Here is a 16,296-nt window from a genome sequence, read left to right as displayed (position 1 = left end):
GACTAGTCTATTGACAAGTTTATTGACTAGTCTGTTGACTAGTCTATGGACTTATCTATTGACTATTCTATACTGGTGTAAGGACTAGTCTATTGACTTGTCTTTTGATTATTGATACTTCTATGGACTAGACTATTGAATAGTCTATGGACTAAGCTATTGACTAGTCTGTTGACTGGTCTATGAACTAGTATGTTGTTTAGTCAACGGACTAATGTACTAACTAGTTTCTTGACTTGTCAATGAACTAATTAATGTATTAGGCAGTGAACTACTAGTCTATTGACTTGAAGATGAACTAGGCTATTGACTAGTCTATGTAATTTAGTTCATTGATTAGTCTATTGAATAGTTAATGTTTAGTCTATGGTGGACTATGAACTGTCTAGTGGCTAGTCTATGGACTAGTTTTTTGAGCAATTACCTTCTTTATGTACTAGTTTATGTATTAGTCTGTGGACAACTCTACGGAACAGTTTATTGGCAAAACTATGGATTAGTCTATGGATAATTCCATTGAATATTATATTTGTCCAATTCACAATCAATGTTGTATCATTGTAGTGTTGTATGTCATAAAAATTTTGCAAATTAATGTTTTTTGAGACAAAAAACAAATCAATAATAGAAAAAAATACGACATACTACGATACAACCGTACAACACCAATTGTGAATTGGAAAATTTATTAGTTTATGAACAAGTCTATTGGCTATCGTATGAACTAGTCTATGGAAAGGTTTATTGACTAATTTATAGTCTATTGAGTAATTTATTAACTTGTATGTGTTAGTCTATATTGACTTGATTATATACTATTCTATAGAAATCTCTTTAGACTGCATTTTAGACTAGCCTAAGAGCTGCATATAGATTATGAATTAGTCTTCTAAATATTCTATAGTGTGATCAAAGCACTAGTCTTTTATCATGTTTCTGATCTATGTCTACTAACGGATTTAGGGACTAATGTATGTACTGATCTATGGTCAATTTGGCAAATGTTTAAAATATTATAAAAAGTACTAAATATAACAAAATTTTATAGAAAAACACTTTCCATTCCTGTTTACACAAAAAAATGCTGAAAGAATACTAAGAAAAAGTTATAAAAATATTTCTGAGGTTTTGAACTGAGACGTTAGTTTAAACGGGATGGTTGGTTGGCTAAAGTGGGGTTTTTCAATATATATTCTGTTGGTTTATGTTTGTTTTTGTTGTTTTTTTTGCCTTTAAGGTTGGGGAAATTGAAACAGACGAATGTGTCTTTTTAGGTTTCAGACTAAGGACTGAACAGCTATGCAGCTACTGCTGATGGAGGTTTGTGTTAGTTTGTTTTAAACTTCTTAGCAAATAAACTAAACGGCGGTTAAAGAAACGAATGATTTTATAAAACAAAATACGTGTTGATTGTTGTATCTTTTTATGTAGAAAACTATCTCCAACTAAGTTTTTTTTAAGGCGAAATTAATAAAATAATTCCAATTAGAATAGAATATTAGTTTGCAACATTAAAATGTTAAATTTACTCAAAATGTGTGAAAAAGAAAAACAACCCCTACTGAGAGTGTTGTAGATTGAGTAAAACTGTGTTTATCAACATCATTATCATCATCATCATCATTATTATTATTATCCTTATTTTAATGTAAAGAGTACAAGTTATCATGTCTGTGTGAGTGTATGTATGTTTTTTGAATATCTGTGTGAGTAGGAATAACGATACATCGTCCTGCAAATCTACCCTCTTAAACAGTTGTTGAGTTGTTGTTGTGTTGTTGTTGTTGCTGCTGTTGATAATTGTATAGCTGAGGTTGTATATAGATGTTGAGGATGATACTTATAGGTTGATGCTCGCTCTACTAGCATTTACCCATCATCATCTATGACTATGGCTCTGGCTACAACCACCACCATCATCACCAACCAAACTTTATTATTGTTGTTGTTGTTTGGTTATGCCATCTAACCATTCTGATGTGAGTGTTTTGTTTTGTTTGAAATTCAATCTCAATGTTTGTTTATTTGTTAGAAGAGATTCATCTCTTTACAGATACACGACTACGACGACGACAACAACAACAACACAAAACGGTCACAATTGAATATATAGTATATGTACAAACATACAATCATACACTCACATACAACATCCTCAAACATCACAGCACAACACAACAACATCATCTTCTTAAATATTAAACCAACACACACAGTTCATTCTCTGTCACGACGTCATCACGTCAAATACGCGACATACTACGCATACGTTCGTGTATCCTATAGATGGATAATGTGATTGTGATATTTTACTAGTAGATTTCATAATTTCTTTTTGTTGTTGTTATTACTACTGTTATTTCAAAAAAAAAAAAAAAAAAACGAAAGACATCATCATCATCGACGTCATATTTATTATATATTTTATTTCATTTTGGATACAATTTTTTTTTTTAAATGTGAAATATATATAATTTCTTCCGTTTCTGTTACTGTGTGTTTCTGAGCGGTGGTTTTCTAATTCAGTATTTAATTGTAAAGAGTTTACGCAACGAGTTGTTACGCTTCCGTTTTGAAAAAATAATTGAAAGCAAAAAAGAAAAAAACCCAACAAAATTTTAAAAATTGATAAAAATTTATACAAAAAAATACAAAAAATTATTTCCAAAAATTAAAAAAAAAACTAGTGTTTAAAAGCAATTTATAAAAATTATATTGAAATACTAAAATATTTAAAAAAAAGTGTAACAAAAGTGCCAAAGATTAAAAAAACCTTAAAAAAGGATTTAAAACTTCTAACAAAAAATCAACAAAAATTTAAGGAAAATTTTTTTCAAAAATTATTAAAACTGTGGAATAATTCTTAAACAAAATGATATTTGATCGTTATGCTGCCTCAGGTAGGTTTTGGATTTTAAAAGTGTTAAATGTAAACTTTAAGACCCATTAACAACCCTTCCTCCCCCTCGCTTTTAAAAGGGTTTCTAAGCCGTCGCTAAGTTAGTGCAAAACATATTTAAATAGGAGCAAAAGCCGTCGGAAATAAAATGGCAACATAAACCCAGATTACAGGGACCGTTTAGATATTTTTTGGGAATTTTTTGTAAAAAAAAAATAAATTAAAAAAAATAAAAAAAATGTTCCAGCAAAAAAGTACTTATTTTGTTAATTTCTTTAAAAAATGTTCAAATTTTTAAAACGTACTTTTTTTGTTAATTTTTTAATAAAAGTTTTTTATTAGAAAATATTTAAAATAGCTTATTTGTTTCTCCATGTAAATTTTCGTTACCTGGGGATTTATAACAAAAAAAGTACTATTTTTTAAAAAAAAAGTTAATTTTTCCATAACTTTCACAAATTATTTGCAATTTTTTTAAATCCTTTAAATAGCTTAAAGAGATTTTTGTTCTTCAAAATAGAGTAAATTCTAAAAAGGTTTTTTTTTATAATGTTTCAAACTTCTAAGAAAAAGGTACTTTTTTTTATCAATTTCCCTTGTTGATAATCCTTAAACCCCAAATATATAAAATCAAGTAATTTTTCTTGTTAAAACAAAGTTTTTTAGTAAAAATTGTCCAACAAACTACTTCCAACCTAAAGCTGTATCAAATCGGGATTTTTAACAAAAAAGTACTTTTTTCTTAAAAAAAATTTAGTTTTTCTAAATGTTGAACAAACTTTAATAGAAAGTTGTTTTAAATAATAGCTTTTCTAAAAGGACCTCAAAATAGATTTACATTCCTTACAATTCAATAAATTTTAAAAAGGTACTTTTTAAAATGTTTAAAACTTCTAAGCAAAAGGTACTTTTTGAAAATTTCCTATTCGTTAGCCGCAAAATATATAAAATCATGTGGTTTGTCTTGTTAAAATAAAGTTTTTTTTAGTAAAAATGTTGTAACAAAATACTTCTCAACTAAATCGTTGTCAAATCGGGATTTTTAACCAAAAAGTACTTTTTTAAAAAGTTAATTTTTTCATAATTTTAAAAAATTTTTCAAAAACAAATTTTTTGCAATAAATAAAAGCTTTTTTTAAAAGGACCTCAAAATTGTTGAAACAGATTTTCCAAAATTAGATAAACTCCAAAAAGGTACTTTTTAAGATGTTCTAGACTACTATGGAAAAAAGTACTTTTTTAAAAAATTTCCTTTATTGATGTTAATTAAAGCCAAAACATATAAAATCATGAGGTTTGTCTCGTTAAAACAAAGTGTTTTAGTAAAAATGTTATAACAAAATACTTCTCAACTAAATCGGTGAAAAATCGGGATTTTTAAACAAAAAGTACTTTTCATAATTTTTACATAATTTTAACAACTTATTAAAACAAAAAAATAGGAAGTTCTGTTTTTGCAGAAACACTTAACGAGGGCTAAAGATGAAACAGAAAAACTTTCAGTTATTAATTTCCTTAAAAACACCTCTTAGTAAAATCCATGAAAAACAAAAAAAGTACTTTTTTTAAAAAAGTTCTTCTTTCAAAATGTTGTTTTCAGTTTGTTTAAACTTTTGCTAAAAAGTAAAAATTCACAATTCTGTTAACAACTTAAATCTTTTGAAATGCAGATTTACTTTTAATTATAAAAAAGTACTTTTTTGTACACAGCTTCAGTTAACCAACCGCTCTAAAAAGGGTACCAAAGGACCTTAAAATGTTAGCTGTTTAAGTCATTTTTGATTTTAGAAATTGGTACATTTATTGGAAATTTGGACACGAAGCCCTACTTACAACCAAATTTGTGTAAATAATTTGGTACTTTACCTATAAAAGAAAACATTACGCAACTTTAACGCTCAACAAATGGTACTTTTCTTGGAGCCAACATAACATTTAACCAATTCACAATCAATGTCGTATCATTGTATGTCATACAAATTATTCAAATTACCCTGTTTTTTAAACAAAAACTAATTAATAATAAAAAAATTTTACAACATACCACAATACAACCATCATACAACACTGATTATGAATTGAACAATTAAAAAGTAAACAACATTTAAACAAATAGATAATAGTTAATAGTTAAACAATAACAAAATATCAACTTAATTATCTTAATAAAACAATCTGACACTAAACAGAAAACTGAAAATTGGCATTATCAGGTGATGTCCATCAAATGTTTTGAAAGTTTTTTTTTTTTCTTTTTGGTTCTTTTAACAACTATCTTCATATGACAACTAGATTTCAATAGTTTAGAAAATACGCAATAAGTACTACAACAAAAAAACAACCAAAAAAAGTACATACTTGATTGACAGTTATTGAGAGATGACAGACATAAGACAAGTTATAACATAGACATTTAATCGTTAATAGCAAATCGCTTATAGATAGTTTATTATCATTTTGAAGGGGTGACTAAAGTTTAAGGGGAATAGAAAATAACTTTCATTTAAAACAAAACTGTCACAACTCAAAATAAAATAATTTTTAAAAAAGAAAAGTTTTTTTAAGGAAAGTTTTCTTTCTTATTTGCTGACCACACACATCTACATTTACATAACTAAATCATTTTAAATAATTTGGCGCTTAATTTTTTTTCCTTTTCCTGTTTATCTTAAAGATTATTTATTTAGTGTTTTTATACAATTCGTTAAGCGAGCAAATATCGCATCTTTACCTTACTCGTTAGTGGTTCACCGCTTTTATCGTGTTTTTATTTACTTTAACAAGTGTGAATATTGTTGTTTTGAAAAAATTTAACAATTTGTTAAAGAGATAAAAACTAAAACACTCTTACAAAGAACTAATTACAACTCCCTTCTTTGTCAGGTACTTGATGTATATAGGGCAAACATGTATAAATATTGATAAAGGACTTGTGCTGTTTCTTAAGAAGATACGGCGCTAGATATCACACGTTATAGGTTATATGTAAAGGAATAGATTTAGGTTTATGATGATGACGATGGTTAATCGGTTTGATTAAAAACGAAAAGTTCTTCTTTTATTCTTTTTAGACTTTCGAAGTTTTCTAATGATGTAAAGAAGTAATTTGAAGGACAGTTGGCTTTCGTTAAGTTAGTTATAGGTTGTAGGCGCGATAGAGGCCTAGATGTCTTTCTTCGGATTTAATGTATATGCTTCCTCCTTCCTAACTAACTATCTATCTATCTATCTATCTATCTATCTATCTATCTATCTATCTATCTATCTATCTATCTATCTATCTATCTATCTATCTATATATCTATATTTCTATCTATCTATCTATCTATCTATCTATCTATCTATCTATCTATCTATCTATCTATCTATCTATCTATCTATCTATCTATCTATCTATCTATCTATCTATCTATCTATCTATCTATCTATCTATCTATCTATCTATCTATCTATATATCTATCTATCTTAGATATTTCCAGAGTCATTATATAGTTCACAGTTTTTGGCGATATGTCTGTCCTTCTGTGTAAAAATTTTACAATTTTTATTTTGAATTTCGTTTAAATTTTTTAGTGAATGGTTTTAAAAATTTAAAATTTTGATAGAAAACTAAATTTTTAAATAATTTTGTTATTGTTAATGTGTTTTTGGGAAAAGCATTGGTTATAATATATATTTTTTGTTTTACTATAAAGTTTTAAGTGATTGTATTAATGTCCGTCATTCTGCTTATTTTATAAGCTAAAATATGATAAAAACTTAGTTAAAACTACTTTACAACAAAATTCTCTAAGAAACAGAAAAATCTATTTGATATAGAAATTGGACTTAGTAAATGTTTGTGCCATTATGTTATTACTGCTCCCTAAAAGAGCATTAATTTAAATTTTATTATTTATCTGTAGTTTATAGAAAATATTTTGTTAATTTTATTAAAATTTCATTTTTTTCAACTCACTTTCAGGCAGCACAGTTGACGACTACGAATTCGGTGGTGCATTCAAACAATATCCCAATAATTTGGCCTCACCCGATTCTACAAATACTTTACTACGATTAACTACAAATACCAATAACGATATTAACAGTTATCATCATAATACACATCATCAACAACAACAGCAGCAGCAACAACAGCAACACCATCATCATTCTCGTCTTAACGGTTATAGTCAAAGTAATTCACCAAATCGTTCATTGGGCGGTCTTATTGATTCTACAACATTTACGAATACCTTAGCTCATCCACCAGCCCATATGGAACATTTATTTAGTAGTAAACTACAAGCTGAAAGGCTTCTACTCGAACTGACAAGTTTTCAAGAGTCTATCTGTGATTTAAAGCCAAATGAGAATGGTATTGCTTCGGGAGGTAGTGCTGCCAGTGGTGTTATAGCTAAACAACATTTAAGAAGAGGCACACGTTTTGGTCCATTTGCCATGACGGAGACGACAGAGAAATCTAATGCTTGGGATGTAAGTAAAATTTGGCAATTTTTGCTAGGTCCCTCTAATCAAAGTGACATTTTTATGCAATTTTAATCCTTTCACATCTGTTTTTTTTTGCGTTTTATGTAGTTTTTTTCCCTTAAAATGTTTGCTATATTTTGCTTTAGATCAAATTTCGCAATTATTAAGACATTTTCATTAAAATCTAAACAGATTTTATTTTTGTGTAACTTAATCCTGTTACAGCATTAAACCCAAAATAATATTCATAACGTTCAAATTTAAGCCAGACACATATTCACATATTCACACAACAGCTAAATTGTCACCGAATTAGAAAGAAATCACCCAAAAATTAATTCTTTTTTGGGTGCAAAATTAAATGCTTGGAAAGTTATTTAATTAAACTAAAAAAAATTTCCCCCTAGAAAACTGTTAAAACTCTTCAAATTGACTGACAAATCAATTAGACAATTAAAAACAGGCAAAAAAAATTAGCACACACACAGACGCAAATGTGTTCGATATGCAGAATTTAACTGCCCCGTTAAAGGATAATACCCTAAATAACCAAAAATGAAAAAAAGGGCTCATCACTTACCCTACAAATGAACACAACCAGAGCTAATTTTCAATACACAAATACTCAGGCACACAAACGATCTACACGATCGTTTGTGTGCGAAAAGAGAGAAGAGTAGAGCATAAGAATAACACGGAAGCAAATAAGCGCAAATCCACAAAGTATTTCCTAAATGAGGCTTAAATTCGGTCTATAGATAATTCCAATTAGGGGCTTGTCACACTCTATGATGTTAAAATAACAACAACAAAAATAGCACCTTTATCATTTGCAATATCTATGAAACACACAACAAAAAAGATTGACAGACAATCCAATCAATTTTTTTTGGGTAAAGAAAATAGTAAATTGAGTACAAGATCAGCAGCTACTCAGGTAGCATTTATACATACATCCATACATATATTGGCAATATTTATGAAACACTCGAAATTTTATATCTATTTTTGTTTTTATTTTGTATCTTATATCTTTCAATAATTTTCACAGTTTTTAAGTGTTTGCACTGTGAAACATCTATAAAATAAACATTTTGCAAAACTAAATCTATGAAATATATGAATTGTTGTCTTGTCTTGTCTAGTATGTCAGGAATTATGATTTCATATACATTTCATATTCCAAACACTCTTTCTTTGGCAAAGGTGCAAAAATGTATTTAAATCTTTAAACACAAAAAAACAAAACAAGCAACCAAATAAAGTCTCAGTTGACATTAGTAAATGTGTTAGATTTTATTTTTGCTTTACAAAAAAAAAAACAGGAAACAAATGTATATCACTTTTAATCCTCATATTCAGATGTGATTATAGATGATCCTAACTTATTTAGGGATGTTTCTTAGTTCTTTATTATAATAATAAAAAAATTCTCATATTTTAACTTAAAAAAAATCAAAAAAATTTAGCAAAAAATAACCTCAAAAAATACCACTTAAATTAAAGCAGTTTTTAAGGCTGTAATATAGAAAACTCTTTAAAAGATAGCTTAGAAAGCTATTAAGTTGTTTATGAGTAACAAACACAGCCTCAGATTACGAAGCGAGAACTTTCTTTCTCTTTGCCCACACCTCTCATATACATGGTTTCATACTAGCTTAACAAAATAACTTGAAGCTTTAAACGATACAGATCAGAGATAGGTGAAGAGTTTAGCTTTTGAGCTTTCTTGTTTTTACCGCAAATAAATCGTTTCGTGCTCTAGACTATAGGCTAGTCTATAGTCTAGATCTATAGTCTAGGCTAGTCTATAGTCTAGTCTATAGTACAGTCTATAGTCTAGTATATAGTCTAGTCTATAGTCTAGTCTATAGTACAGTCTATAGTCTAGTATATAGTCTAGTCTATAGTCTAGTCTATAGTCTAGTCTATAGTCTAGTCTATAGTCTAGTCTATAGTCTAGTCTATAGTCTAGTCTATAGTTTAGTCTATAGTCTAGTCTACAGTCTAATCTATAGCCTAGTCTATTGTCTAGTCTAATGTCTAGTTTATAGTTTAGTCTATAGTCCAGATTATAGTCTAGTCTATAGTCTAATATATGGTCTAGTGTATAATGTATAGTCTAGCGTATAGTATATTCCGTCATCTAGTCCCGAGCCTACAGTATAGGCTATTCTTTAGTGTAGTTTATATTCTAGACTATATAGTCTAGCGTATAGTCTATTCCGTAATCTAGTCCAGAGCCTACTGTACAGGCTACTCAATGGTGTAGTCTATATTCTAGACAATAGATTAGTATAAAGTTTAGTATATAGTCTCGTCTATAGTCTAGTCTATAGGTTAGTCTATAGTCTTGTATTTAATTTAGTTTATAGATTTGTCTATAGTCTTGTCTATAAACTAGTCTATAGTTAAGTCTATATTCTATTCAATGGACTAGAGTTTAGTTTAGTCTATAGTTTAATATTTAATATATTATATAGTCTAGTCGAGTGTTAGCATATGGCTAATACTCTGCTAAAAATCCTTGACTCTATTTAGTATAAAATAATAAGTATATTCGTTAAAATTTAAAGTTTTTCTTCACAAAATCCTAAGTTAAAGTGTATACATGTGTCACATAAGATACTTCAAATTCATAAAACCATTTAAAATATTTGTATTTTAAACGCACGCACACACACTTGCACACTAATACTTGAAGTTCTTTTATAAGGCAGTTGTTGAAAAATTAAAAATAAACTTTTTTTTCGTTTTTGCAAAATTTATTTTAAATGAACAACTTATTTTAATAATTTCTTTAAACAATATAATTTTTGGAGCGTGTTGCATGTTGCATATTCACTTATGTATGTATGTATGTACACATAAGCCACTTAATAAAAAAAACGTTTATACATACAACAACAACAGCTGGATATTTTGAAAAAAAGGACTCTTATATTTCAAAAAAAAAAAAAAGAGAAATAAAAATATCATTTAAATAACCGACGTTTTTCCAAATGACTTGCTAGACAAGAGCATCTACATAAATAATAAACTCTTGTAGAGGAAAGAAGAAAAGAAGTGAAGAGGCTACCATGTGCAGAAATATTGTATATGTATGCGTGTATGTGTAAAAAAAGCACAACTTTAACTGGCCATTGAAGTCTACAAATACGATTTATAAAATATTTATATATATATATGTACCAATACATACATGTGTATGTATGTAGATATATAGAAAGGGAGTAAGGATATAAGTATGTAGGATGAAAAGTAAAGAGTTTCTGTTTTTTATATTTATGTAAAGGACTGAAGAGTTGTTTTTGTTAAAAAAAAAATAATTCAAAAATTATAAACGTTTTTTTTTATAATTTTTTACACAAACTTACTACCACTACTACTACAACTAGTACTACCCTTTACACTCTAGTTAATGTAAAATAAGGCGAGACGTCTTTTATCATCAACAATTATTAAATAAAAAAAAAGAAAAACAAATGAAATATATTGTAAAAGTGATGCTTTACCAACTGCTGGCTGAGTTAAAAAGGATTTTGAAAGTGATTATGAATTATAGAAAACAAACCCAGCAGTAGTTGAAAATTACACACACAAACAATTGCAGAATTTGCCTTAAAATAAATTAACAAAAATTTCCTTAAAAAAAAGGATTTCTTAGTAATATGTAAGGATTTTTGGGAAAAAAATAACTGTTAATAAATTTGTAAAAATTAATTAGTTTAGGTTATGCCTGGTTGAGTTTTTTCTTTTAACTATTTCTTTCTTTTTCCTTAAATTTATACTCTAGGGGAAAGTATCATCTTGTCTTGTGTTGTCTTGTCTATTTCTTTAGTAGACTCTATGACGTCTTTCTTGGTTTTGTGCGCTCGATTGCACACATACAAGTGTTTTATACTTACTTTTAGCTTCTGTAGTAAGTATGTCTGTTAGTAGTTAGGGGTAGTGGCTACTGTTTAGTATCTTCTTTAGGGTACTTTTCTTGTCTTTGCGGTTTTCCTTTTCTTTTTTTTTTAATTAGTCATGTTATTGTCTTGTCGTAGGGTTGACCGAACTTATGACAATTGTCTGTCACGCTCAATTCATTTATTATTAAAAGGCTCAGTGTTTAAGGATCTTAGACGTATGTTAAGCAGAATAGTATATTTTTACCCACTAGCTGCCTTGTTCATAACAATTTATCAAAAGTTTATAGAACAAAATTTGTATGAAAAGTTGTCTTATAAGCTATAAGGCCTTAAGGTACATAAGAGAAGTTTTAGTTAAAAAAGGGGCCAAATACACGAAACCCAGATTGACTGAATTTTGTAAGTCTATTGATCCATAGACTGTATTCTAGGGTCATATTTAGGACGATCATTAAGAATATTGGAAGTATCATTGATACTGTTATGAAACCAAGTTTTGTCGATTTTTGTACATAGATACAAAATTATGAGCTTAAAAGCCCTTTTCGGGGAGTATGGTTGTATAAGGAAGACAATTGGATTTTTGTTCTAAAACGACACGAGTCATATTCGGCCAAAGTATTGTCAACTCAACGACAGTTGTAGCAACCGAAAGTTTTTTTCCCCAGGCAAAAACTATCGGCCACATACGAACTATTACGACAAAAACAGCATCAACCGATATTTGTACAGAGATACAATAAAATTATGAGCTTAAAAGCTCTTTTCGGGGGAGTATGGTTGTATAAGGACTTAACGAAGAAATACTGTAGAGTCTTTAGTGTTCCCACTAAATCCCAATGGATCTTTGTTCCAAAAGGACTAGAGTCATACTTGGCCAAGATTGTCAACTCAACGATAGCTGTAGCAAACGAAAATTGTTTTTCTCTAGAAGAACTGTTACAACAACAACATCATCCGATTTTTGTACAGAGATACAATAAAATTATGAGCTTTAAAGTCCTTTTCGAAGAGTATAGTTTATAAGGACTTAACGAAGAAATACTGCTTAGCTGATCTTAGCTCCGAAACCACCCGAGTCATACTTGGCCAAAGACTGACAACTTTCAAATCAAGCGAAAGCTTTTTCTCCAGGAAAGAACTATCGACCAAAGACGAGCTATTACAACAACAACGTCAAACGATTTTAACCATTTCAATAGACTTCTTCCTTGGATCAAAACTATGAGTCTAATTTGATCAAATTATCTTTTAAACTACGATCCGTTTTGTGAGCAGAAGGTTTACAAAGACACACAGACTAACGGAGGGATGGACGGAAGGACGGACATAGCTAAATCGACTCATTAAGTGATTTTGAAGCAATTGGTAAACAAACATCACTACAAACGCCTAATACCTTACTCACTGCAGCATTGTAGAGTATAACTAGTTTACAGTAAACAATTAGCTAAATTTAACATTTTACTGTTAACTGTATCATGTTAAAGTAAAGACACAAACCTTAACATCATGTTAAAGACCACGTTTGACTACTAAACGTTAGATGGCAGCAAAAATTTAAGAAAAAATATTCAAAAATTCACTTAAATCAAAAGAAAATTCTTTAAAAATAACTCTTTATTAAAAATTTCTTTTTGTTTTTGTTTAATTTAAAAAACTTGTGTTTTAATAAGATTTTTTCTCAATTTATTCCTTTTTACTTTTTTTTTCAAGATCTTACCCATCTCTCATATACGCAGCCTATTAGAACCCTCACCTGAAGTTAAGCTGTTATTAAAGAAAATTCGCATTTCTAACAATTTGGAAGGTGAAAAAGAGGCTAATTTTAATAATTTTTATGTGGCGGGTTGTGTAAGTAGTTGTTTTTGTTATTTTTTTCTTAAATTTAATAATTTTTTTTTTAAATTTCAGCTTTGGTATGAATCAAATCGTGATATAGAAGCGGGTGAAGAAATAATAATCGATGGTCGACCGAAAACTCTTTATGATCAACATGATTTATTGGCAAATGGTGAAATGCATAATGGTTCCTCAATACATAGCAGTGATGATAGAAGTGAACGTGATAATGGTAAGTAAAAGACATAATTTTTTTCAAAATATATATAAAATAATCAAGGATATTTAAGGATAAAAATAATTTTATAAATAATTATTTTAAATTTAATTTTTAACTATTTTCCCACCCTTTTTCTTTTGTGGCAAAATGGAAAACAGCATTATACCATATGTCATTTAGTCAAGGTTGTTATATATATTCTTCTAACTTTGCACTCATATACTGAAATACTGTATATCGTTTGATGAAGTGTCTGCAATCACCTGAGCATGACTTCTTTTGAATAAAACCAAGTTTATGCCAACAAGAAAATACGTTACAAAACTGTTTTGTAAAGTGAAAAGGTGTTTCGTTGGGTTGAGAAAATTTTGTTTAAACTAAAACACCCTCTCGATTTATTAGACTTTGGGAAATTTTCTTTAAAAAACGGTTACTATAGAATAGTAAGCAAATCCTTTTAGATAGTAACTACAAGAATTAGAACAACTGCTTAAAGAGATTAGGAATTTGTCAGATGGCCTATACTTTAGGTCATTATGATTTGGTTCAAAAGATGTTAAAGCAACTCGATCTACATATAATTTTCATATTATAATTACAATTATTTGTTATGTGTTATTAAGCACTTAACAATCACTTAGTTATTACTTGTCATTAAAGTAAAGTAAAAGTAATTCGCCTCTCTTAACCCTTTCACGCACAAACCTAAGCCATTGGACTTTTTATGGATATGACTTCACCACACACTTTATTAATCATTCTTGATGAAAAATCGAAAAAATGTTTTCGAAGGATATCGCATAATGTTATCCTTTTTAGCATGTAATGACATCAAATTCTTAAAAATTCCATTTACTGTAGCTGTGAACTCAAAATAATGCTCGAAATTGAGAAAAATGTAAAAAAAAACTCGGGACACCGATGTCCCGTATACGTGAAAGAGTTAAGCCTGAGCATATTTCTGAAATCCCCTCATATAACGTTGCCATCTAAATCTTCAGTTATTGTAATATTCTGAATCTTTATAACTCTTATTCTATTGTTGGTCTATCTGTCTGTCTGTCTTTTAACCTATGCGTCGTTGTACTGAAAAAATATTTCTGAAGGCCCCTTATATATCTTTAGCATATAAATCTTCAGTTGTTTTAATATTTTAAATCCTTATTTGTCCGTCTCTATGTCTTTCAGTATGTGCGTATGTGTATTGAAAACATATTTCTGAAGGCCCCTTATATATCTTTGGCATCTAAAACTTTAGTTATTCTAACAAAGTTACTTGCGATATACCTATGCCGAATCCGACTTTTAATCTCTCCGTATATTTGTTAAAAACACTTATCTGAAACCGCCACATATATTTTTGATCTGTCAGTCCCTTTATGCCTCTAACTATCTGTTCAGACCCAGATATCTTTGGTATCTAAATCTTCAGTATTTTAATCAAACTAACTTTCAAGATATATATTCTGAATCCTTTTAAATCGTTTTAGTTAAATCCATCTGTCTGTCAGCCTGACATTTTGTCTGTCTATCCGTATGTTTGTTGCAAACAATTCTCTGAAGAACCCAGATATTTTTGTCATCTAGCAATTCAATCAAAGTTATTTTCGATCTATAAATAATCTGAATCTTTATAGATCGCTTAAGCGTCTGTCTGTATGATATTCTAACAAAGTTACTTTCGAAAAGTTAAATCAGCAAAATCTAAATCCACTGAAAAATATATTAACCCCTTTCAGTTTCAATAGGTTGAAAATATGCAAATTTGTTTTTTTTTTTTTGAACTCAATTAAAACTCAACTACTTAATCACATGTTTATGTTAAGTATCAAACACTTATATTTTCATTAAATCCCAGACTTTTTCAATTTAGAAAAACATTAAAAAAATAATTTTGTATAAAAACATTTTAAGCTACAGGATTTTAAACATTGCCACGAGTGTTTATTAAAAAAAACGAAAACAATTTCAAAAGTATTTATAATTTTAATCCTTAATTGTGTTAAAAACGAAGCAACACTAACCAACATGAAAACAACATTAACAACTACTAGTTTAACGCCTTGATCTGCAGTTAAGATCAGTAAGCAGGAAATTTTTGCTTAAATCCTACAAACAAACTAAATTACAAAGGCCTAACATAACTACAACAACAACAAGCAAAAAAAAACATTTATAATACATATTTTTATACGGGAGGATTAGGATTGAACATGACATGTAATAATAAAGTTTTTATTTTTCAAGTCATAAAATTTTGTATTATTAAGTTGGAGGTGCTGTGCTGTGTTGTGCTGATGCTCCTGCTGCTGTTGTTGTTGATGATGAGCTGATATTGAGTTTTTTCCCTTTTTTAATGGTATTGCTATATTTAAAAGGTATTAACCAAACATTTTTAATAACAAATGAAAACATGTGTGTTTGTTGGTTGTTCGAATGATTGCATTGTAGGCTGCTGTGGTTGTACTATTATGAATCAAACACACAACCAACACATTTTTATACAATTAATGAAAAATGTATCCTTTTTTACTTAAATCAAACACATTTACACTCTTATGTACATATGTACATACACATGTATATACATATGTGTTTGCAGTCATGTCCTAATTCACACTTTTGTTGTAAGCTATATAGCGTATGTTTAGCTGCAGCATGTGCCTTTTTAATTGTTTTTTTTTTTGTTAGTGATTTGTTGACAAAAGGGGTGCTGAGCCCTTATAATCTGTTTGACAAACATTATATCAATTTAATGTCATATTTTCATGGGATTGCACGGACAGACAGACACACACCAACAACAGCAACAAAAAACAAGCATTTTGAATATATGATATGATATCGCGTAAAAGTATCATTGATCATTTGAAGTTGGTGGAGGGTTTTTTTATTGTTAATATTATTATTAAGACAGCATCGTTTGCATGCATGTCTGTATGATTAGGTA

At 28.8% G+C, this 16,296-nt stretch overlaps 1 protein-coding gene across 4 annotated transcripts in view; it reads left to right on the top strand.

Moving 5' to 3' along the window:
- Positions 1–16,296, top strand: part of LOC111685049 (transcription factor hamlet) — a 57,724-nt gene that overhangs the window by 25,199 nt on the left and 16,229 nt on the right. For 3 of the 4 annotated variants that reach the window (XM_046956380.1, XM_046956379.1, XM_023447283.2), the window contains 3 exons: positions 6,865–7,376; positions 13,001–13,138; positions 13,199–13,358. In XM_046956380.1, the coding sequence (XP_046812336.1) occupies positions 6,865–7,376; positions 13,001–13,138; positions 13,199–13,358 (810 nt within the window). Of the gene's footprint in view, positions 1–2,761; positions 2,901–6,864; positions 7,377–13,000; positions 13,139–13,198; positions 13,359–16,296 lie in introns of those variants that run through there. The other variant, XM_046956381.1, reaches the window with a different exon arrangement.

The sequence above is a fragment of the Lucilia cuprina genome, chromosome 2 (genome assembly GCF_022045245.1).
Source record: "Lucilia cuprina isolate Lc7/37 chromosome 2, ASM2204524v1, whole genome shotgun sequence".
Taxonomy (NCBI): Eukaryota; Metazoa; Arthropoda; class Insecta; order Diptera; family Calliphoridae; genus Lucilia; species Lucilia cuprina.
This window is presented reverse-complemented; position numbering and strand designations above follow the sequence as displayed.